This window comes from Protopterus annectens, chromosome 8.part0 (assembly GCF_019279795.1).
Source record: "Protopterus annectens isolate FY-2018-M chromosome 8.part0, PAN1.0, whole genome shotgun sequence".
Lineage (NCBI taxonomy): Eukaryota > Metazoa > Chordata > Ceratodontiformes > Protopteridae > Protopterus > Protopterus annectens.
The window spans coordinates 1,409,407,864-1,409,430,868 of NC_056741.1; the positions used below are offsets into that span (position 1 = coordinate 1,409,407,864).

Below are 23,005 nucleotides of genomic sequence, written 5' to 3' on the forward strand. Positions count from 1 at the left end.
AAGTTATGTACCTACCATAACGTTCCATGTTAGTTGTCTTCTTCTCGCCTTCTTTCTTGCGTCCCACCCTCCTTCCCCCTTGCCTGTACAGACCTAGAGGAGTTTGATTGTGACCTTTTATTCCTACCACCTCTATTTGTATATATGTATATACTTTTTATGTATATATTCCCTCATCAGGTTGTAGGTCACCTTCTTCTGTCATTTTTAGAGGTGGGTTTCTCCCCTTTCCAGTGTTTTCTGGATTTTATTTTCCTGGCTGGACCTAGCTTACAAACGAGATCTGAGGTATTACCGCCTAGCATTGTGGGATAAAAGGGGAGCCTCGAGCCGGTGGAACCAACTCTCGAGCTTTTAGAGTGGCCGAGTCGGAGCCGAGGATCGGCTCCGAACCCATCCAGCAAGAAAGAAGGCGAGAAGAAGACAACTAACATGGAACGTTATGGTAGGTACATAACTTCTATTTTATGTAAAAGTAATCAAACTATGTTAGCAAGTTCACATTTACAAACATTATATATCACAAATATTGATCTGAAGTAGTTAACTTCATTTGTGCATCAACCTATGGGTTATCTGATCCGAACCGGCAGTTTCCAGCAGCTAAGAACCGAGCTCCAAGCTCCTCCCCCTTACCCATAACTCCCTGCCATCCCTTCCTGACCTCTGATCTAGTTTGCCGCGGTTTGGACAGCAGCTTGATCTTAAGCATCTGAGTTTTCAGAGTCTTGTGAAAAAAATCCTTCCTTTTTTTTTTTAAACTTTCCAAAGTTTTGAGTGATTTTTGAGTGTTGGAACTAGTTTAGTTTTAGAGAGTTCCTCCGGGTTTTGCGTTCCCTCCCCCTTGATTTTTAGAGTGTGTGTGTGTGTGTGTGTGTGTGTGTGTGTGTGGTCTTGGGGCCTAGTGCTTGTGTTTTTAGTTAAATGTCTGAGACTTCCAAGACATTCTTTTCTAAATGTACCGAGTGTGGCCATAAGCTTTCCCCGGCTGATGGCGCTACACTATGCGTTTTATGCCTTGGGGTTGAACACTTTCTTCTGTCTGTACTATTTGTGCAGCGTTCAACCCCAGGGCTATCAGGGACCGGAGGTCGAAGCTGATCCTGGTGGGACTTCTGCCCCCAGACTCAGCTCCGTCCTCTGGCCCCTCACTGGTTCCTGCCGCGGCTGCGGCAGCATCCACGAACCCTTCCCTTCCTCTGGCTGGGACTCAACCTCCCTCTTTGGGCCAGGAGGATAGGGAAGCTAGGAGGGAGAAGCACCGCGAGAAACACAAGTGGCGGGCCGAGGCCTCTGCGTCGGCCCCACCAGCCAAGCAGGTCTCTCCCCCTGGGACGGCCGGGCCTTCTCCTTCTTGGCCCCATTCTCCCTACTTTTCGCCGGGGCCGGAGGAGGAGGAGACCCGATCTCCCTCGAGGTCATCGAGGCGGCACTCCCGTCCCGCCTCGGTGGCCTCTTCCAGGTCGACCAGAAGCCTGACGGATGCAGACTTGGACTGGATGATGAGAAGGTTCCTCCAGGCCCAGCTGCAGATGGGAGTGCTCCTGACCCCCCCCCCCTCTGAAGGGGAGCTCGACCCCCTTTTTCACCCCTATAGCTCCTTCCCCGACCCGCTTCCCAGGCTCGGGGTCTTCGGAGCAGAGTAGTGTCAGAGCCAGGGGGTTGTCGGCGCCGGTAGTCTCGGGTACTTCGGCGCCGACAGTACCCCTCGAGCCTGTCAGGTCCCTTTTCTATGAATCCTAGCTCTTGGAGCCGAGAGCTGAGCTTCTGATCCGAGGTGGTCAGTGTGCCTTCGGCTCTGACTAGGTCGGAGCATACTGGCCTTTCGGATCAGACTGCTTCGGCCCCGATCTGCCCTTGGGATCCGAGGGAGAGTCGGCTCTCAGATCCTAGGGGGAGCGACTCTCCTTCGGCATTTGACGTGGTAGAGAGGGTTCTGTTGATGGAATCCAGGCCCCCAGCCTTAGCTACGGCTCCACCCTGCACTCCCTCGCAGATGGGTCCGACTTCCTTCACCCGGCCCCAGGGACAGCCTGCTCAGATGTCCCAGGTAGTTCCCTAGTTGGAACAAGATTTGGCTGGTGAGGCCTCCTCAGACAGCCCCCTGAGGAGATCCCTCACAAGCGCAAGTGCAAAAGGAGGCACTTGGCTCCCCCAAGTCCTTGACTGAGGACACTGACTTGGAGGAAGGGGAAGGCTCCCCAAGATCGCCCCCCGAAGACGTCTCATTTGGAGACCTCATGGAGATGCTCAGGATCAGGGGGGGTTGGTCTGCCCCAAAGCCTTCCTTGGATGAGTCCGTGTTCCTGGAGGCGTTTGAAGCAGGCCCGTCTACTTCTTGGGTGTCCCCTCCAGCTGATCCCCTGGTAGATCTGATCACTACCAGGGCTTGAAAGGAGCCGGACACTGTGTAGCCCGTCCCTAAGAGGCCTGACAGAATTCTCAGCCCACCTTCAGACAGATCTCATTGGAGCAAGGGAACCCCTGTAGATGCCATGTTGGTGGCGGCGGCCACTAAGAGGGAACTGGCCCAAGAGAGTCCCTCGGTCCATCCCCCTGACAAGGATTCCCGGGCGATGGACTGTTTGGGGAAGCGGATGTTTGCTTCAGCCACCTTCTCCATAAGGTCGCTGAACTACATGGCACATGTCATACGGCTCCAGCGGGATCTTATCAAAGAAAACACCGGGTCGCCCCCAGAGTCCATGTTGGCAGAGGACAAACAGGTGTACTCTACCCGAATGGCCACTCTCAGGTCGATTTCCAATACCTCTATGCGGCTGCTGCCCCATGCTATGGAGGGGGCCGCTAGCGCTAGCAGAGCAGGCGTCGTACTAAGGCGACAGGCCTGGCTCCGCCACTGTGATTTCGCGGAACCCTTCAAGGCGTCATTCGCTAATGCCCCATTTGATGGTTCTGCTCTTTTTGGCAAGACCGTACACGATACCTTATTCCAGAGCGAGAAAGACGGGAAGACGTTGTTGCCTTGGGAGTCTGCTTCTCTGCTCCCCAGCGGTCCTTCTCTAAGAACCAAAAGGGACAGAAGAAGATGTGGTTCCGAAAGTCTTAGCAATCCCATTTTGCTCTGGACTCCCCATCCTTCAGAGGCAGAGGAGGACAGGGTGGATGCCGCCGTAGTGGCAGAGGGGGCCCGAAGAACTTTGGGTCCGGAGAACCTTTCTCTGATCGGCCCACGCAGCAACCCTGAGGGGTCACCCGACTGCTCCACTCTGGAGGCAGTCAGGGGGCGTTTCTCGAAGCACCTAGCAGCTTGGGAGTCCATCACGACAGACCGCTGGGTGCTTTGGATGATATTCAGAGGCTACGAGATTCCGTTTCTCCATCCCCCTCTCAGACCCAGATTCCTCCCCAATGTCCCACCCGATCAGAGGGAGGCCGAAGCTACAAAAATTCGGCAGCTGCTAGAAAAAGGAGCGATCCAGCATGTCCCCCCAGACCAGTACGGATCAGGCTTTTACTCCAGGTTATTCTTGGTGCCAAAAAAGACTGGGAACTTGAGGCCAATCCTCGACTTATCTCTATTGAACCTGGCAATAGCCAAAGAAAAGTTCCGGATGGTCACTCTTCAATCCATTCTCTCCCTTTTGCAGGAGAACGACTGGATGTGCTCCATAGACCTCAAGGATGCGTACTACCACATCTTAATGGATAAACGATCCAGGAGGTTTCTCCGCTTCCTGCTAGGAGCCAGTGACTATCAGTTCAGGGTCCTCCCCTTTGGTCTCACCACAGCCCCCAGGATGTTCACCAAGGTGTTAGCGGTAGTAGCGGCCCACCTGAGACTCCAGGGAATTCAGGTCTTTCCGTACCTGGACGACTGGCTCCTGACCGCCCCCACACGGCATCTACTCTGCACAGCCAGGAACTTCTTCCTTCACTTAGCTCCCTGGCTGGGGATCACGATCCACGCTGGGAAGTCCTCCCTGCTCCCGACTCAGGTCATAGATTTTATCGGAGCCAGGGTAGCGACAAACCAGCTCTTAGTTTTCTTAACCCCGGACTGGTTGCGATCCCTAAAACTACATGTGCAGGCCATTCTTCATTGGCCGACCCCTCCGGCTGAACTGGTCCTGAGGGCCCTAGGCTCGATGGCGGCTACCATCAATCTCCTTCCCTTGGCGCGCCTAAATATGAGAATTCTACAATGGACACTCCAAGTCCAATGGTCCTTACTACGTTTTCCCCTAAGCCATCCTGTCCCTCTCAGCAGGGTTTGCAGGAGTGCCCTCTTATGGTGGCTCCGGTCTCCAGACCTCCAAAAGGGGCGCCCCTTTTCTATGTCCCCTCCCCTATACATGGTGACCACTGATGCCTCTCACCTCGGGTGGGGGGGGGCATTGTTGCTGCAGGATCGTCCAAGGCACGTGGAACCAGACGGAGACCTCACTGCATATCAACGTCCTGGAGATGAGGGCGGTGCTGTTAGCGTTGCAAGCACTTCAGAGCCTTCTTCCCGTCGGGATGATTGCGATCCAGATGGACAAGCATGTCTGTCGTTTGGTATATCAACAAACAAGGGAGATCCAGGTCCTATCCACTTTGTCGAGACGCCATGAGAGTTTGGGAATGGGTGATTTCCACCAACCGCTTTTTCATAGCTACGCACATTCCGGGTCGGTCCAACATCCTAGCTGACAGACTGAGTCGCACCATCCTCTCCCCGTACGAGTGGTTACTGAATCCCAATGTAGCGAAGCAGATCTTCTCCAAATGGGGTCAACCTTGTTGCGATCTTTTTGCCTCTCCATCAAACATGAAGTGAGACTCCTACTTCGCTCTAATTCCCCCACCTGGGGAATCACCAAGAGACGCTCTGGTGCATGCTTGGCCTCCCGATCTTCTTTATGCTTATCCACCCCTTCCCCTGATGCTCAAATTTCTGCAGAAAGCCAGACGGTTGGGGTGCACGATAATCCTCATTGCCCCATTCTGGCCTCGTCAGGCATGGTTCCCTTATCTGTGGTCTCATCTAGTGAATCCCCCCTGGATTCTAGATCCCCGTCCGGATCTGATATCTCACCCCGTGGGCCTATCAATCCCAAACCTGGACAACCTCAAGCTCACAGCTTGGTTGATCCAGTTCCACTGTTAGTTTGGACTCCCGGTATCTCTTCCCAGGTCAAAGCGATCCTAGTGGCGGCCCACAAACCGTCTACTAGGAAGGTTTATCGTAGCAAATGGAAATGTTTTTCTATTTGGGCTGAACATCAGAACCTACATCCTTTCACAGCTCCGTTACCAGCTGTCCTGGATTTTCTGTCGGCACTGTTTGATAAAGGTGCTAGCTCTTCCACAGTCAAAGTACAGTTGGCGGCTATCGCTCATTACCATGTTGGATGTGATCTTGGCCCTCTGACTTCATCCAGATTATGTAAGGCCTTCTTAAAGGGCTCCTTCTTACTAAGGCCTCCGGTCAAAGAGGTGATCCCTCCTTGGGACTTATCGCTGGTGCTCCAGGCCTTAACAGCTCCTCCGTTTGAGTCTGCTGCCTCGGTAGATCTCAAGTTCTTGTCCTGGAAAACGGCCTTTCTTGTCGCTATCACGTCGGCAAAAAGGGTTTCGGAACTTCAAGCCCTTTGTGCCAAGCCTCCGTACTTGATTTTGCACAAGGATAGGGTATTCCTCGGGAACAATCCCTCCTTTCTCCCCAAAATTGCTTCCGAAACTAATATTAATCAGTCTATTAATTTGCCAGTCTTCTTCCCTAATTACCAAAATAAGGGCAAATTCATATTACACTCTTTGGATGTACACAGACAGTTGAGATTTTATCTGCACAGGACAGCCGGTCATAGACGTTCAGATCAGTTGTTTGTGTCCTTTGCTAGATCCAGTCTGGGGAAAGCTTTTTCTAAAGTCACACTATCCAGGCGGATTTCTCAGTGTATTCTCTTGGCTTATGAGAGTTCTGGCAGGCCTGCTCCTCAGGGAGTCCATGCCCATTCAACTCTGTCTGTTTCTACCTCTGATGCTTTTCGAGCTAGAGTTAGAGCTAGAGTTTCGTTGGATGACATTTGCTCAGCTGCCACGTGGGCCTCATCTCACACTTTTATAAACCACTACAAGTTAGATCTGGTTTCCAGAGGGAGAGCATCCTTTGGCTCCGCAGTGCTCCGGAACATCCTTCCTTGAGGGCCTCCCAAGATTCAGGTAGCTGGGGACTGTCCCATAGGTTGATGCACAAATTAAGTTAACTACTTCAGATTAAGAAGTTAGGTACTCACCATAACGTTCCATCTGAGTAGGTAAACTTCATTTGTCAGCAACCGTTTTTGGTGATCCTGCTTCTCGGTAGGTTGTACCCGGTTTACCCTAGGCAGGTTGCGATTGCAAGCCTTGTTTTAGGCAAACTCAATCTGAGGTCAGGAAGGGATGGCAGGGAGATATGGGTAAGGGGGAGGAGCTTGGAACTCGGATCTTAGCTGCTGGAAACTGCCGGTTCGGATCCGATAACCCATAGGGTGCTGACAAATGAAGTTCATCTACTCAGATGGAACGTTATGGTGAGTACATAACTTCTTAATCTACACCATATAACCAAAGCAACATTAAATAAATTGTTCAATCCCTGCCTTCTCTTACACCTCAGTTTTCCTCTAAAACATTTTTCTGCAAGTATTGTTCCCACAATTTTCATTTTTTCTGTGAAATTTACTCCTACCTTTCTCTAAAGATCCCATTCCTTATTCTTTTATCTCTGTTATTTGGTTTAGACTTTGATTTCTATATTCTAATAATTGCTTTTTTGGCATCCACCTGAATTAAACTTACCAAGACATTACTGTGTTTAGGCAGTTCAGATCCTGTATCCTAGCTGAAAAAAGATCATTTCCTTAGTTACACTCATTTGCTCACCCAGGATTCCTGAGATATTCCCTGTATGGAATTTTTAAAGACTGCCAAAAAATTGCACCCCAGGAACACTTACTCATGGGTACTGCTTTCTTCCCCATTGCACCTCCAACATTTGCCATCTAACTGAGGAAAAATTTAGTGGAATCTGCTTGGGGGTATAAAAATACCCATGAGGACACGATTCTAAGTATTCTAGATTTTGTTGCATATTTGAGAGCCATACATGTCATCCCGTTGATTTTGTGAATTGCTCATTTAATCTCTTCCCAGTCTTTTTTGACCTCCTCTAATTTGATTTCTGTAGTTACCGTATAGTCATAGGATTATAGGAGGTTACTAGGCTAATGTCTCAGTAGCCTTTACAAGCCTAGCCAAGATTGTTCCCCAAAAAAAGACACCTCAGTCAGCACCAGTCAGTGAGGGCAAAGATGAAACCCCTGGGACAAATTTGTGGTTTCCCATCTACTCAAGGTCTCGCTTGAAGAGGGTCAGCGAGGTATTCTGTTTGACATATATGGGAAGTCTGTTCCAGAGACAGGGCAGCCTCTGGGAGACAAACCTGTCTCTTCAGTTTTGTTGATATTGCATATTACATTTAGGCCTATCGAGCGGGTAATGTATGCCCTACTAAGTCTCTTGTTTTAACTGCAGCTTCTGTTCTACATTCAGTTAAAAACTCAACCATTGCAAGCCTTTAATTTAGGATTCCTCTATCCCTTTCTCTTTGTTTGTACACTGTCAATTCCTGATAAGGAAGGCAGCCTGTAGCCTGCAATCCAAATATCTTCTTTGCCTCTTCCCATTTTATTGCCTTTCCCTCTCTGATTATTTGTTCCCAATACCTGGGTTATTATGGTATCTTCCGCCAGTAAATTCCAGTTCTCTCTTGCCTATTCTCTGTATCCCTAATTGGAGTCATCCCTATTGGTTCGCTTAGTTCTTAGTGTACTTTCTGCTACTTTATAATATGCTGTATGACTGGCCGCCTTAAGGATCTGCATCCAATTTCCTACTTTTTCCTTATTTCTTGAATTATTCCCCTGCTTCATCATCCCTTTCCACTTTGAATTGTAGCTTTCTGCTTGTGTTATAAGAGCCTTGAACTACATAACTATAAAATATCCATTCAAATCAGGTAATCCTTAAACTTCTCTTTCTTTTGGGAGTATCAACTTATCCCACTGACACTTGTCCTCTTCCCCTCCCAGATAAATATCCTTCAACTCTTTACTCTGCACAACTTCTGCCCAGGTTGATAAGAATATGCCTGACCCATGTATGAAACTAAAGGACTAAAAATAGTTTTACTGCTTGTATCTTGCTGTCCATATCCATAGGCAAGAGTGTCCAGTTTCTCAGTTTTTGTATCATCTCTTATTTAGTCCTTTCCCACATATCCTTAGCTGCCATAATAGAATTTTTTCAAATCCATACCCCTAAATACTTTTATCATGTCCCAATAAAATGAGTATTGCTGAACTATTTCATGTTTGCGCATTTTTGCGCGTTTTTGTGCATAGCGCAACAGCGAGCAGCGCCGCCTAATTGGGTTTAAACTATTCCTGGCTCCACAAAGTCTGCTCTTCACTTTTTCCCTTAGAACTGCTCTATCTCTCAATTTAAACACCATATTCTCATTCTAAGGCCCTTCACTGGTCCAGTTAAGTAATCCTACAAGTTAGCACTATTAAACCAAAAACACTACTTACTCTTATACTCTCTACGATTACCCTGTCCTCTATTGGTCCATCTTAAATTCAGTTTCCCTATTACTCTAGCATGTCCAAAGGTCAGTCAATGGTTTCCTCTCCAGTCCATCTGGTGAATCTGGGAATTTTGAGGCAATGTTACAACTGTCTCATGTACACGGACAACCCTCTCCTCCTCCAAACAGCTTCAAATATATGTGAGAGATGCAACTATTTAGCCAAACTGGAGGCTGAGCTCTCTCATCTCAAAACTGGTGTAACCAGTCAGGAGGAGAAGGTAACCTCACACAACACAATTCCAGTATCACATAGTCCCACCACATCAACGAACCAAACACATAAATGCACAAAAACATACTCGGAGGTTCTAAATAAAAATCTACCTAAGCAACAGAGACCTCCAAAGCAGACATCCAAGCAAACGCTACCTCAAAACAAAACCCACACAACACATAACCCACAAAGTCAGTGTGCCAAGCAGCCACAGCCCTTAAGGCTGAGTAACACATCTAATACTCTTGTTATAGGTGATCCTGTTGTCAGCCACACTGACGTCCCGCTCACCAGGCTGAATAAAGAGAAGGTCACGGTGAGCTTGCCTGTCTGGTGCTAGGATCCGACACATAACGCAAGCACTCGGGTCACTCCAAAGCAAATACAAATTTGACTCAGTCATTGTACATGCTGGTGTGAATGACCTGAGACGTACCTCCCTGGACTACATGAAAAGAGACATAGAGGAGCTCTCTGATCGTGTAGCCCAGGCTGGTATGACCCTGACCTTGAGCAGCATCTTACCCTCACCTAGAATGATGCCACAGTACAAAGACAACATGATCGATTTTAACAATTGGCTAAAGTTTTGGTGTCATTCAAAGGGGATCCAGTGTCTGTCAGCCTGAGATGACATGCTCGACAAGCCACATTGCTTCACTAGGGTCGGCTTGCACCTGTCACCACTGGGCTTTCGGATATTGGCAAAGGCTCTTGCCACCCCCATAGTGCCTTTTTTAGGCAAGGCTCAAAAGTCAAACCCACCCCCATAAAAACAGCACAAGGAACAAGAAACTAAGGGTAATGCTGCTAAACGCCAGAAGTCTTAACCTCAAGATGCACGCACTTGAAGCTCTCCTCAGTATGGAGAACATCGATATCTGTGCAGTGACAGAAACCTGGTTCAAGGCTCCAGGGAGCACCCCAGCACTACCAGGGTATACCTCGCATCATGCTTTTCGGCCCCAAAACCCGGACCGAACCACAAAAGGAGGGGGAGTTTCCGTATTTATCAAGGATATCCACACCTCCAGGTTAGTGGCATTGCACGAAGTATCGGAGACCATCCATGTGCAACTAACAGTGGGCAAGACTGCCTTTCAGTTTATAGCATCCTACAGACCACCCTGTCAGTCAGGAATCCCACTCCGCTTTCCTGAAAACATTGGAGAACATGAAGATCTCTCCGAGCACCATTATATTGGGCGACTTCAACTACCCAAACATAGACTGGGAGCACTACTCAAGCCCCAGCACCTTAGCCCAAAGATTCCTAGAAATTATAAACTCAAATGCTATGGAACAACTAGTCACCACTCCCACAAGAGGTGACAACATACTAGACCTGATCATTACCAACATGGGGACTCTATGCTCCACACCAGAAGTATATCCCTCATTGGTAAGATCAGACCATAAATTAATTTCACTGGATGTCCACATCCCGACCCCACCCCCAGCCCAGAAAACCACAGTGAAAAACTTCTCAAAAGCGAACTTCTCACTTCTCAAAACCGGAGTGGAATCCTTCAAGGCCCCAGGGCCAGTGGAAACTACGGCCCAAACTGCAGAATCCTATATAAATGCATTCTACGGACATCTCCAGGAATGCATGGATCATGCTATCCCAAACAAAACCAAGACCCAATCATCCAAAGACAGGCGTCCAGTCTGGTGGACCCCTGCCATAAATAAACTGTACAACAGAAGGAGGAAGCTACTACATGATGGAGCAAAATCCCTAATAGGGAAGGCATCTCTGATCAGTACTAGCAAAAAATTACGATCCCTCATAAAATCCTCCAAGGCCAGCTTCGAGAGAAACATTGCACAGGACACCAAAGACAATCATAAGGCTTTTTTCAGTTATGTTAGAAACCTGGGATGCAACTCCCAGACTTGTTCTGAGTTGATTCTAAACGACAAAAAATACACTGAACCCACAGATATCGCCAATATCCTGGCAGACAGGTTCAGTGCAAACTTCTCCCCCCCCCCCCAAAAGAGCAAGTATCTATCCCGGCAGAGGGCTGCCTCCCAAACATCTCAGATGCTCAGGTGAAGGCTGCCCTCTCCAAAGCAAAACACTGCTTCCATGGGACCAGATGGTGTCCCAGGTTGCGTCCTACATGAACTCCAAGAGGAACTAATCCCTCAAATAAAACAGCTATACAATCTCAGCCTCACTACAGGATATGTGCCCACAGAATGACGTACAGCAACAGTGGTCCCACTCCACAAAGGTGGAGCCTCTACGGACCCTGGAAACTATCGCTCCATAAGCCTGACTAGCTTAGTCTTCAAGGCTATGGAGAGGATCATCATGGAGCTCATAAACAAAGACATTGGGGACGTAAAGACACTAGATCCTACCCAGTTCGGCTTTGTCAAGGGCAGATCCTGCCTTTTGAACCTGGTTGACTTCTTTGAAACAGTCACCAAAGCCATAGATGTAGGGAAGGTAGTCCACACAGCCTATCTGGACCTTGCAAAGGCATTTGACACAATACCCCACTCGGGCATCATAGATAAGCTATCCAGCTTAAATATAAACCCCTATGTCACAAGATGGGTCGCAAACTGGCTCAAAGACAGAACCCACAGAGTGAGACTTGCTGGAGCCATGTCAGACTCGAAACCGGTCACAAGTGGCATCCCACAGGGTTCTGTCCTGGGACCACTCTTGTTCGGTATATACTTTTCCGAGGTACAGGCAAACGTGGGAGGACTATGGCTCACTAAGTTCGCAGACTACTGCAAACTGGGCGCCATAATCAACTCTCCAGCTGAGACAAACATCCTTCAAAAAGGTCTCACAGAGACAGATAACTGGTGCCAGCGCCATGGTTTAAAGCTAAATGCCAAAAAATCTATAGTCATACCCTTTGGCAAAAACAATGTGCCCACAAATTACCACATAGGCAAAACCCATTAAGTACAGAGAAAGTTATTAGGGACCTGGGGGACCCATGTTGATAGCAATCTCTCCTTTGAAAAACATATTGCCAAAGTGGTTAGAAAGACCTTCTACATAGCCCACCTCATCACGAAGGGTTTCACATCTAGATCAAGAGAGGTAATCGTGCCCCTTTATTCATCCCTCATCAGGCCCATCATAGAATATAATGCTCCTTTTGGGATGTACCTTACCCGACACCTGCAGCAATTAGAAAGACCCCAGAAGTATCTCACCAAGAGGATCAAGGGTCTCAAACAGATGCCATATGCTGCTCGGTTAAAAAAACTCAAGCTCTACTCAGTTGCATACCGCCTACTTCGAGGCGATCTATGCCTGACATACAAAGCTATGTCAAATCCAGAATTAATGGACATGCTCCACCTCAGTAAATCTAAATCCCTTAGAGCCACACGCTCGAGGGACTTTAACCTCAGCACAGAAATAAATAGAACTTGCTGGAGGGACAGGTTCATAACCCAGAGGCTCCCTTCGCTCTGGAATAGAATTCCAGTTCATGTGAGGCAGAGCACCTCACTGAATCTCTTCAAGAAGAATCTCGATAGGTGGATGGGGGATCGTAGGTTTGTCCCAGGGATTACTCCCATGTCACTATTAGACAGAGGCACAGTAAACTAAACCTTAAAAAGGGCACAGTATACTCAAATCAAGGGGTGGCGTAAGCCATACAGAATCGGGCTAGGCTTATAATTGCCCCAGGGCAGATAGCCTAGTATGAACCTATGTGTGGGTGCATCGTTTATAGCTATAGGCTTTGTTTTTGTTCCATTTTTTTCAGGATATAAAATTAAACTGTTTCAGAATGTTCCACAATGCTGATGTCCTTTTCTGGTTGCATTCGGTACAAAATAATATAATCTGCAAGTAAAGCTAACTTTTTTGAACTCCATACCAATTATATGCTTGAATTTTTGAGTCTGTTATTTTCTTTACTAATGGTTCTAAATATAGCTCAAATAATGGGGAAAGAGGACACCCCTGCCTGGTTCCTCTGTTTAGATACAACTTATAAGAGAGGAACCCTCTTACTTTGGTTTTTGCCTCCAATCCCCTATGTATCATTTTTTTTTTATTAACCTTGCTATTGTATCAGGAAATGCAGATGCTTCCATTGCCCTATTCTTAGAATCACAGCTTAGTCAGTCTTGTACTTTCTCAGCATCAAGACCCACCAACAACAGCAGTATTTTCTTACCTTCTTCCCTCTGTTTCGTCATTGTTGTATTCATGTTATCAGATGTTTCCCTTCCCACCACAAAACTACATTGATCCATATCTATCAATTTTGGTATCACCTTCACCATTCTTTTAGCCATTATATACATAAACACTTTGTAATCTTGGTTTAAAATTGAAATGGGCCTATATGAAGGTGGATCTGATGGGTTTTGACTGTCTTTTGGTATTACACCCACCACAGCTTTTTTTCCAGGATGTTTGTTGGTGTCTCCCTTACTTATAAAAAAAAAACTGTTAAAACCTTCAAGACTTTTAGCACTTTCTCCCCTCCAAGCTTCCAAACATACACTGGAATGCCATCGATTCCTGAAAACTTTCCTGCAGATTGGTTATACATCACCATATTTATTCCATCTCTTCCTGTCTTATATGTTAATTGTTGAGCCTCATCAACCTCTAACCTTGGTATAGTTAAGCTTTCCATAAATATTTCTAATTGTGCCTTTTCATGATTAAAACACTTCTCTGCTTTATACAAATTTTCATAAAATTTCCTAAATGTCTGTTTTACCTCTAGGGGATCTGTCATTTTTCTTGTTCTAAGCTCCCTACGTTTGGCAACAACCCTTTCTACTTCCTGTTGCCTAAGTTGATGTGCTTACATGCTTTTTTGCTGTGGATTTATCACAAAAACAATTGCATAACAATGTCTAAACCCATACATATTATCCAGATACCCCCTTATTTTTTGTTTAGCACTCTGCAGTTGTACCACCTTTTGTTCTGTGAGATTCCCTTTATTTTGCAATAATGTAACCTTTGTCTTTCCCCCTAAATAATTCTTGTTACTTTTTAACCATATCTGTCTCTTGCTCTACCCTGTTTTTAAACTCCACTTTCATTTTATCCAACTCGGTAGCTACAGCTTCTGAAGAAATTTCTGTCTTCCCTAATAATTTTCAAATTATGTCCACTACCCATTTTTTTTAATTCCGCTCTTTTTAACAGGTAGGTTGAAGAAGAACCAGCGTCTCATGTTTACTTCATTGCCCTGCCTTTTTTTTATCTTGGTAGTTATTGGAGCAAGATCAGAAATAGTTGGTGTCGAAGCTTTCAATTAAATGTACGTTTCCGTAAAATATAATTTGTCTAGTCTAGGCCAGTTAGTGTACCTTAAGGAATAATATGTAAATTTTCTCAGAGTTCCTACTGCTGAAGTCATGTCTTCTATAACAAATATTTTCATAAATTTCTTCAGAAATCTACCCTCTTTTGTTATGTTTTCCATTTTAGGTCCCCATATACATCTTCATTATTGCAAATCAAATTCCAGTCCTCACCTTACTAATCCCTGGTGAAATCTGATTATTCTCCCAATAATTTTTTAAGCTCTGTAGTGGCAGTTTATAAACACATGCTAGCATAATCTTCATCGCTTGCCAGTAGCCCCTTAGTACCACAAGTCTGCCATTGCTATCTTTTTTTGCCTCTTCTGTCCCTATTGGAGCTCCTCTAGAAATGAATATAAGTACTGTTCTTTTCCTTTATCACTGAGATTCTGCTGAATGTCCATATTGAAGTCCTTTATTTATCAAATTTGCTTGATCATTTCTTTCCAAATTTCTCTTCTGTAGCTTTACTGTCTGCCCTGTGCATCTCTTAATGCATCAAAAAATGACTGATCCTCTGGGAAAAAATATTCTGAAGTCAGCTGGATACAGCAACTTGAATCTCACAACTGCCTCTTGACATTCCCTTATTGCTGGAATAAATTTGTTTCTCTTATGCTTGGTGTACGCTGAAAAAATATTTTCCACAAATGCACTGCTGTCTCCAGCTTGTAATACTTTGCCCTTTTACCACAGTTTTTCATAATTAGTTCTTTGTGCTGGTAGGTTTGCATCTTTTCTAATAAAGGTCTTTACTTTCTCTTCTCCTGATTTGGAACGTTCACATGGTATACCCTTTCAGTTGACCATTCTTGCTCTGGAATACCAGTCCATTTGCTTGTTTGTGTCTTCATAAAATTAATACAGTCTGTTACTTCTAGTTTCTCTGATGCAGCAAAACATCTCAGATTATCCATATGCACTCTGTTCTCTAATTCTACCATTTTTGAGACCTCTGTTTTTGAGTAGTCTTATAGTCATCCAGTCTTTTCTTCATTTCGACCTCTGTTTTTCACATTTTTCTCAGCTCATCTGAGTATATATTTAAAGCTTCTTGCATTTTTACAGCTTCTTGTTTTTTGAGTTGAAGTACTCCTTTAGTATTGCATTTATTTCAATCAGCTTTGACTACATTTAACTTTTTCAATCTAGATGACTGGAAGCCATGTCTTGCATCAAAGCTGGAGCTTGAACTGCTTTTTGCTGAACAGCTGGGGGATTCTTCCCAGTTAGTGTTTTTCTTCAACTTAATTGTTGATTTTCTTTTAAGCTCTCCCTATTTTTGCTGGCATCCACGCGCTGTACTTACTAGCTGGTAACTGAGCTTAATAAAAGTGACAGAGTTCCTGACCGTTTTGTTAGTCTTTTTTCACAGTGGAGTGAGAGAGCTGGTGTTATGTTGTTGATCAGTGTTAAGCCATTTTGGAAAGCTTTGGTGACTTTAATATTGAACTTATTATTTGTAGCACACTGTCATGGACCATGCCAGCATAGCGGGAAAGACATGAAAACAGGAAAAAGTAACCAATAAAGCAGGCAGAACTGATGCATGTTTGCAATTTGTGAATAAAAATGATTGCTAGGTAGCCGGATGACAGTCGTCTGAGGGTGCTGCAGGTTACATAGTGTCTTTATTTGATAATGCACATCATTGAGACAAGTTTGAATGTGTTAATTTGAAATGCAAGTTGTGGCATTTTTAGCACTTACCTTTGATGTTGGTTATTACAGTAGAGTAGCTCTGCTTTGCTAAGACACATATCTGACATCCAGCTTCGAAACTAAAGTCACTTCATTTTTTTTTTCTCTAACATATAGAAGATCCGTGTCTCCATTTTACCTCCTGTTCCTTCAACACTGAGCACACTGGAAAATCTTTGAAATCCTGACTTTTACTGAACGGCATGGAGGAGCCAGATAATCCTTGTAAATGGGAGAAGGAAGGTGTTTTGACCTGCTGGAAGAGCCTTTCTTGAAAATGTACTCTCCTGGTTAGTACCACTATAATATAGTGCAAAAGTAAATCAGATTGATAGTATTGTAAGTAGTAACTGCGAGAAGAGAAATACAGTTTGTGACATATAAGTGTGCTGGTTGGCCTAAAACGCCAAAAATCAGTGAAAATCCTGTTTTTCTTAAGTACTTTGTCCAAATTCAGTGTTTATCCATATTTTACTGGAAAATTGAAAATCAGGATCCTTGATTTTATTTCTTGCGAAGGAAAGGTACATAGGTGGCAATTTTGAAAGTCAAACTTTGTCAAAGGATCATATGCTCAGCACATAGTTAGATGGCTTAAGGTTTTCACCTTTAGCCTACTTGGTTGCAGAATACTTCTAGGTGCATTTGAGTTCTAATGGATTTGGATACGCATTCCCAATCTGTTTACTTTTTCGAGTTTGGTGTGATGTTGAAGCTAATATGTGTAGATGTCAGTGTGGAGGCAGATCCCCCATATTTTGGGGATAAAATTGTATGCATTCTCCCTCAGAAACATAGTTTTGTAGGATCTAACCTTTTCTACTTGGACCATAAGCAGAGGTGAGTCAGCAAGTGGCAGTGAGTTAGGGGAGTTGAGCAGCTGATGCTTAAGCTCCTGTAGTAGGTCCTTCAGAGTTCTATATGTAAATCACAAGGTCTGGTTTATTGTATATCCTGAAAGTAAGTTTGTGTGTGTGTGTTTGTCTTTTGGCTTTTCCCAGTTAGGGGTCGCCACAGCGGAACCCCGGTCCGCTAATGATTGACAGTAGAGTTTTACGTGCTGGCTTGCCGGGCCTAACGCACAACCTTCAACGAAGGAAAGCTAATAAAGCTGTTAGTTTATTTTTGTAGTTTCAAATGCTGGATGTTACATGGTGGCAAAGGCAAATCAGAACTGAAGCAGGCCAGATTTTCTTTTGTTTAGAATATTGCAGCTACAGAGTCCAGGACCTTTCTGTGTGCTGGGCACTTTAAGAATTGAAAAAATGCGAATCCAGACATTCATTTCATTACTGAGGGAGAATGGTATCTCCAGGAAGTCTGAAAAGGTACATTGTGCTGTATGTCTTTTTGTTAGTAAGGAAAAAGCCTTGAAAGTTTATAATGGGAGTTGCTGTAATGGAAGGGTTTGAGTTAGTGTGCCAAGAAAAAACTGGACATATGACTACAATTTGTTCTTCATGACGGTAGAAGGTACGGTAGAAAGTATTCATGTTTATATTAGTGAATTAAAGAATCTTACAAAAGTATGCAAGCTTGGTAAGAAATGTGTTTAATTAGTGAATAAGAGAGAATGTAATGTATGTAATGATTAGAAGAAAGATTTCTGTATGAAGCAGATTTTAAGGCTGAGTAAAGTGATTTGTAGAGCAGGTCAAGTCTTTCACATACTCATAAATGTATACAATTGCATACAAGACAGAAGACAAAAAGTAACATAAATCCATGGTATGAGATGGTCAATAAAAGCATGAAAAGCAAGAGCAAGTCTTAAGTTCTGTAGGAGAGCTCTCTTTCTACATACATAAGTTGGCCAAGTTAGTCCCACTAGGCTAGTGGCCTATCTTCATGGAGTCCTGAGATGTTATTTATACTACTAGGGGAAATTTGGCCATGGTATTTGGGAACTTCCCCATACTCCCTTTGTAAGGTGTCATAGAATCTTTTTACATCCACCTGAGCTAGTACCAACTTTTACAGATAGGACCTTGGTTTAATGTCTTATCCAAAGTACTACACTTGTAGAAGTGTAGCACCCCCTAATACTGCACTGCACTGTCAGTAGTTCGTTCACTTGTAGGAATAGAGCCCACAGACTTCTAGTCTTCCAGCAACAAAGGTGTGCTTTGCTACCTTTTGCTGCGATAACATTGCACATAAGTTACAAGCATTGTAAAAAGAAATGTCATGCATTGAATCAGGTGTGTGTAAGCTGTGGAAAGACCAATAATTTTGAAAAATTGTGTAAAATAGAAAATGAGATTGTAGCTGAAAGGATTGCATGTGATAGGACAAGGGTGTGACAATTGCCTTCTTGTGGATAAAAATGTTGAACATACAAGTGTGCACTTCTTTTGGGGGTCGCCACAGTGGATCACCTGTCCGCTCATGATTGGCAGTGAAGTTTTACAGTGTCTAGTTGCCAGCCTGGTGCCCAACCTTCCACAGAAGGAACACACACGCACGCACGCACTCACACCTAGGGCCAATTTAGAGTGTCCAGTCCACCTACAGCATGTCTTTGGGATGTGGGAGGAAACCGGAGCACCCGGACGAAACCTACGTGACCACAGGGAGGACATGCAGACTCCGCACAGAAGGCACCCCAGCCAAGGATCGAACCGGAGAATCTCTTGCTGTGAGGTGGCAACGCTAACTGCTGCACCACTACGGCCACCCCAACATACAAGCGTGCACATTGTTTGCTAAAGCAAGAATGTGATGCAAAAAATTCAAGTCAAGGGGTCAGTCAGAAATTTGTCAGAGGTACCTAGTATTAAGTGGAGTGATAAACATACATAGATGCAAAAAATGTAATGACTGCTCAAAGTACTGAATCTTGTATGTGTAAGTGGCTTAGTTATTATGGCCATAATATGAAGATGGTGGTTTAAAAATTGCTTTCTCAAGGGTATAAAAATAAGTAGGAACTTGGCACCTGATTGCATACCCTAGTTAATCAAAGCTAAGTAACTGAGTTCAGTTCATTGAATTCTTATAAGCCATAATCAGTGAGCTGTACAGCTTTCTACAGTTTGCATCCTGAATTGGAAATTGTACAAGCATGTAGAGGAGGAAACAGTGGTATTGTAGACTACTCTTTTTCTTTCTTTTTGATCTATGGGTTACTGAATTTAAATAGTGACAGTATGGGTGGTGCATCCCCTTCTCCCACATGGTAATGTGATGGGCTTGCTCTCCTGCAAAAGTTCTTACATTTTTAGGATTTTTTTTTTCATTTAACAGGTTTTGAGTAGTGTGTGTACTACTTGATAAGTGGTTGTTTCACTGTATGTGGTCTCTTCTGGTGATTTGTTCAACAGGGTTTGTGATGTGTGTACTCACATTTTTTCCTCTTGACTTCCTCCCTTCTCCTTTAACATCTTTTCCTTTTCATTTAACTACACCCTCCCCTTAAGTACTCAACATGTATATACCAAGATGTCCTTATGTATCTTCATATCTTTACCAGTCATTTTCTGCACCTTATTACCTACCATGGTACTCTCTCTTACATTATACACACACACACGCACACACTACCAATCACCGTGCCTCTACTCTGGCTAACCCATACTTCATGCTCATTTCCTCAAATTTATTTAATGTCCAATCTATTCACCTTTTCAGATAGAAAGCTTCTAACCTTTCAGTTTACTTTGATATAACCTGAAATAAATTTATATTAAAAAAAAAAAAAAAAAAAACTAAACCCAAACCATTCTTCTCTAAAATCACTCTTTGTGGTGACATTCATCCATACCCCAGCCCCTCAGCCTCATCCAATCCACCCTCATCTACCCATAAGTCCTCAACAGCCACACAACTTCTCATCTCCCTTCATATTCATAGTATTCTAAACTGATTTACAGAACTTCAAGCATTGTTTCTTCAGTACTTAACATATATTACTGTTATTACTGAAATTTGGAGAAAATCTCATATAAAAGATTCTGAAGTTCTGTTTCTGTACAATGTAATCTAATGTGAGACTACACAAAAAAGGGGTGGTGGTGCAGTTGTCTGTAATAGTCTTTCTTTCCCCTCAAAAGTATAGCATAATACAACATTCCCAAATGCAGAATTTCTTCTCTCTCTTTTTAATGTCTATAAACACAAGAGGCTATATATAGTTGCCCTGTGTATACCACCAGGTATTCGTATTAGCTTATTAGAATAAATTCTTTACTGGATAACTACAAGTGCTCTACTGAAACCATTTAGCCTAGGAGACATTAATGACTGGTTATCTGTGACATCTTACATTACAACTACTAGTCTTAGCTTGTATGGGTTCAAACAGCTAATCTCTACTAAAAAAAAAAATGTAATCCTAAAATTTCTGTCCTCAAGTGGATACTTGCCTCCAACTCCAGAAAGTATGCTAACTCTGACTTACTACTTGATTTCCTTAGTGACTATCACTGTATATTTACCAATAGAGAAATGACCCACCAGATTAAAAAAAAAAATCAATATAGAACTACCCGACATATTTCCAACTTTCATCCTGATGCATTCTGTAATTTACTAAAATGCTATAACTGGTGTCTTTTCAAATCCCTACCCCTGGGCAATGCCATCTACAAATTCAGCAGCATATTCATAAATACTTGAAATACCCTTGTCCATAACAGAAATAAGAGTAAAAAAATTGCTTAACCCCCCCCCCCCAACTCGTTCATCTAGAGTTCTCATGCAAAAACATGACAAAGCATGGCAACATTGACAGAGACCCCTCCCAAACCTTAGATCTGTACATAGAGTTGCATAACCTCACCAAGAGGCAAGTTCACCTAGACAAAAAAAAATATTGTAGAGACCCACAAGATAATCACAAAAGCAATCCAGAGAGATTCTGGACCTTAATTAAGAAAATTCTTAGACTTGGCTTTCTTTCCTCACCAAACCCCTATCTGCATTTATCCCACTCTGAAACAGCTACCAAATTTAGCACTTTCTTCATCAACATCATACCCTGTCTTACCTCCAGCTCTCCCCAGCCATTTAATCAGCCTCAAAACTCTACTACCCGTGACATCCCTGCATTTTATCTCCAACTTGTCCCCGCATCATATTTTAGACTACCCAGTCTCTGAGTTCTCATCGACAGATCTAGTCAGGACTCCCTTATCCCCTTCCTTGTGCAATAAATTCTTTATTATTCCTCTCCATAAAGAAGGTGACTGTTCTGAAATATCTAACTTTATACTGATTGCCATTGTGTCCCTCCTTTGTAAGATCATGGAACCGTGTTTTCATAAGCAACTCCTTCAAGTACTGTCTTACAAAATGATCCTCCTAACCCCAGCACAACATGGTTTCTGACCAGGCCATAGCACTACTACAACCCTCCTCAATTTTTCTTACACCATTAATAAGGCTAGAGACCAAGGAAAGTATTTCTTCTATTTTCTAGATCTCTCAAAAGCCTTTGACACTGTGTCAAATGTCCTGTCTATGCCTTTCCACACCAAATCTACTGTTGTTCTTTAACTACCTATCTGAAATGTATCAATCATGTTAAATGGCTCTCTTCTTTCTCCTTTTCTCATAGTTAAAAAAAAAAAAAAAAAAAAAAAAAAAAAAAAAAAAGGTGTTCCTCAAGGCTGCATTCTCTGTCCACCACACACTAACATTTTCATCTATAACGTATATACTTTTTTGTCAGCATGTTTGCCTTATTCACTGTGCAAATGACTTAACTCTCATCTACTCATCCGACAGTCCACTAACAACTAAAGCCCACAGCATAAAATTCCTTCAACTCAGGTGAACTGTTCCTACATAAAAATCAACTTTTATTAAATCCCAGAAAGACTAAACTACTGCGGTTATTTTTTTCAAAGTCCCGTCCTAATGCTAAAACTAACTTCCACATTAACTCTCTAAATAGTGCAGCCGTTGAAGCAGTTACAAATACCAAATTGCTTGGAGTCATCATAGATGAAAAATTGAAAGTTGGATCTTTGAATACAAAACTGTCCAAAAAAAATCTTCAAAAGTTAGGTCTGCTGTATAGAGCAAAAATAAATAAATCCTTACTATGCCTAGTAGAATCATGCAGGCTAACTCTTATCTTTTCCCTCTCTTATCTATGGCTCACCAATTTTGACTAATGTCCAGATCTCTTAAATCATAACTGGAGCAATGCTGTAATATGATGGCTAGATTTGTAGCTAACCTGCCATGTAGAGCTCATCATTGATCTGAGTTAGGTGCTCTCATTTGGTTAGAACTCCTACATTAAGTAGGTCATGCACAACTTCTAACCTATAAAATACTATATAACCCCTCTACTTGCCCTTTCTGTCTCCAAGTACTTCACAAGTTCCCAAATCATCCTCTGCACTCTTAAGACAAAAAACATGGTTGAAATCTGTAAACCAAAAAAAATGAGTGGTACGAAGTCTGTACTCACACTGCATAGCCAAACTATGGAACTTTATCCCAAATTCTATCAGAACAATATCAAGCCCCCATGTATTTAAATCCTGTCTCAAATAATTTCTCACTCGTTTCAATGCCCATGCACCCCTCCTGTATTATATACATAAAAAAAAACTTCACATTCTTACTAATCTTTTATCATACTGTCTATACTCTTTAAACACTTGCCTTCTCCCCATTCTTTGGGAAGACTTCAATCATGTTTTCATTATTTCCTAGCATAGTTAACTATGTTTATAATACTTTTGTGAATACTGATTGTCATGTTTAATTTTTATTATTGCATCACTGGTGCCTCTTCGTGCTGTATTGTATCCTATGTATTCTGCTGTCGATGTGTATATACATTTGCTTTTAATTACATCTATACTGAAAATGAAAATGTGTTTATTGCCCAGTCTGACTTCCACAGTAAACAAATGTCAATAAATAAGAATAATAAATAAATAGCTGGCTTGTGTTGCAATGGCTACTTTTTGTGCTGTGTTCAATTGTTCTTTGAGTAAAAAAATACAAGATTCAGTTTTGTATAGCTCTAGTAGAATGACTAGCTGTATTGGGTCTTTAGACTCTTCAGAAGCTTGATATAGTAGAAATAGATTTCTTACTGTCCCTGTATTAACTGAAGATGTGCTTCTTGAATGTTTATTGACTGATGTGGACTGTTTAGT

At 43.3% G+C, this 23,005-nt stretch overlaps 1 protein-coding gene across 2 annotated transcripts in view; it reads left to right on the plus strand.

Annotated features, from left to right (window-relative positions):
• ARHGEF12 (Rho guanine nucleotide exchange factor 12) overlaps positions 1–23,005 on the plus strand; it is a 3,716,336-nt gene that overhangs the window by 567,919 nt on the left and 3,125,412 nt on the right. For both annotated transcript variants that reach the window (XM_044081016.1, XM_044081015.1), the window contains one exon: positions 16,002–16,174. In XM_044081016.1, the coding sequence (XP_043936951.1) occupies positions 16,114–16,174 (61 nt within the window). In that variant the 5' untranslated portion in view covers positions 16,002–16,113. The remainder of the gene's footprint in view (positions 1–16,001; positions 16,175–23,005) is intronic.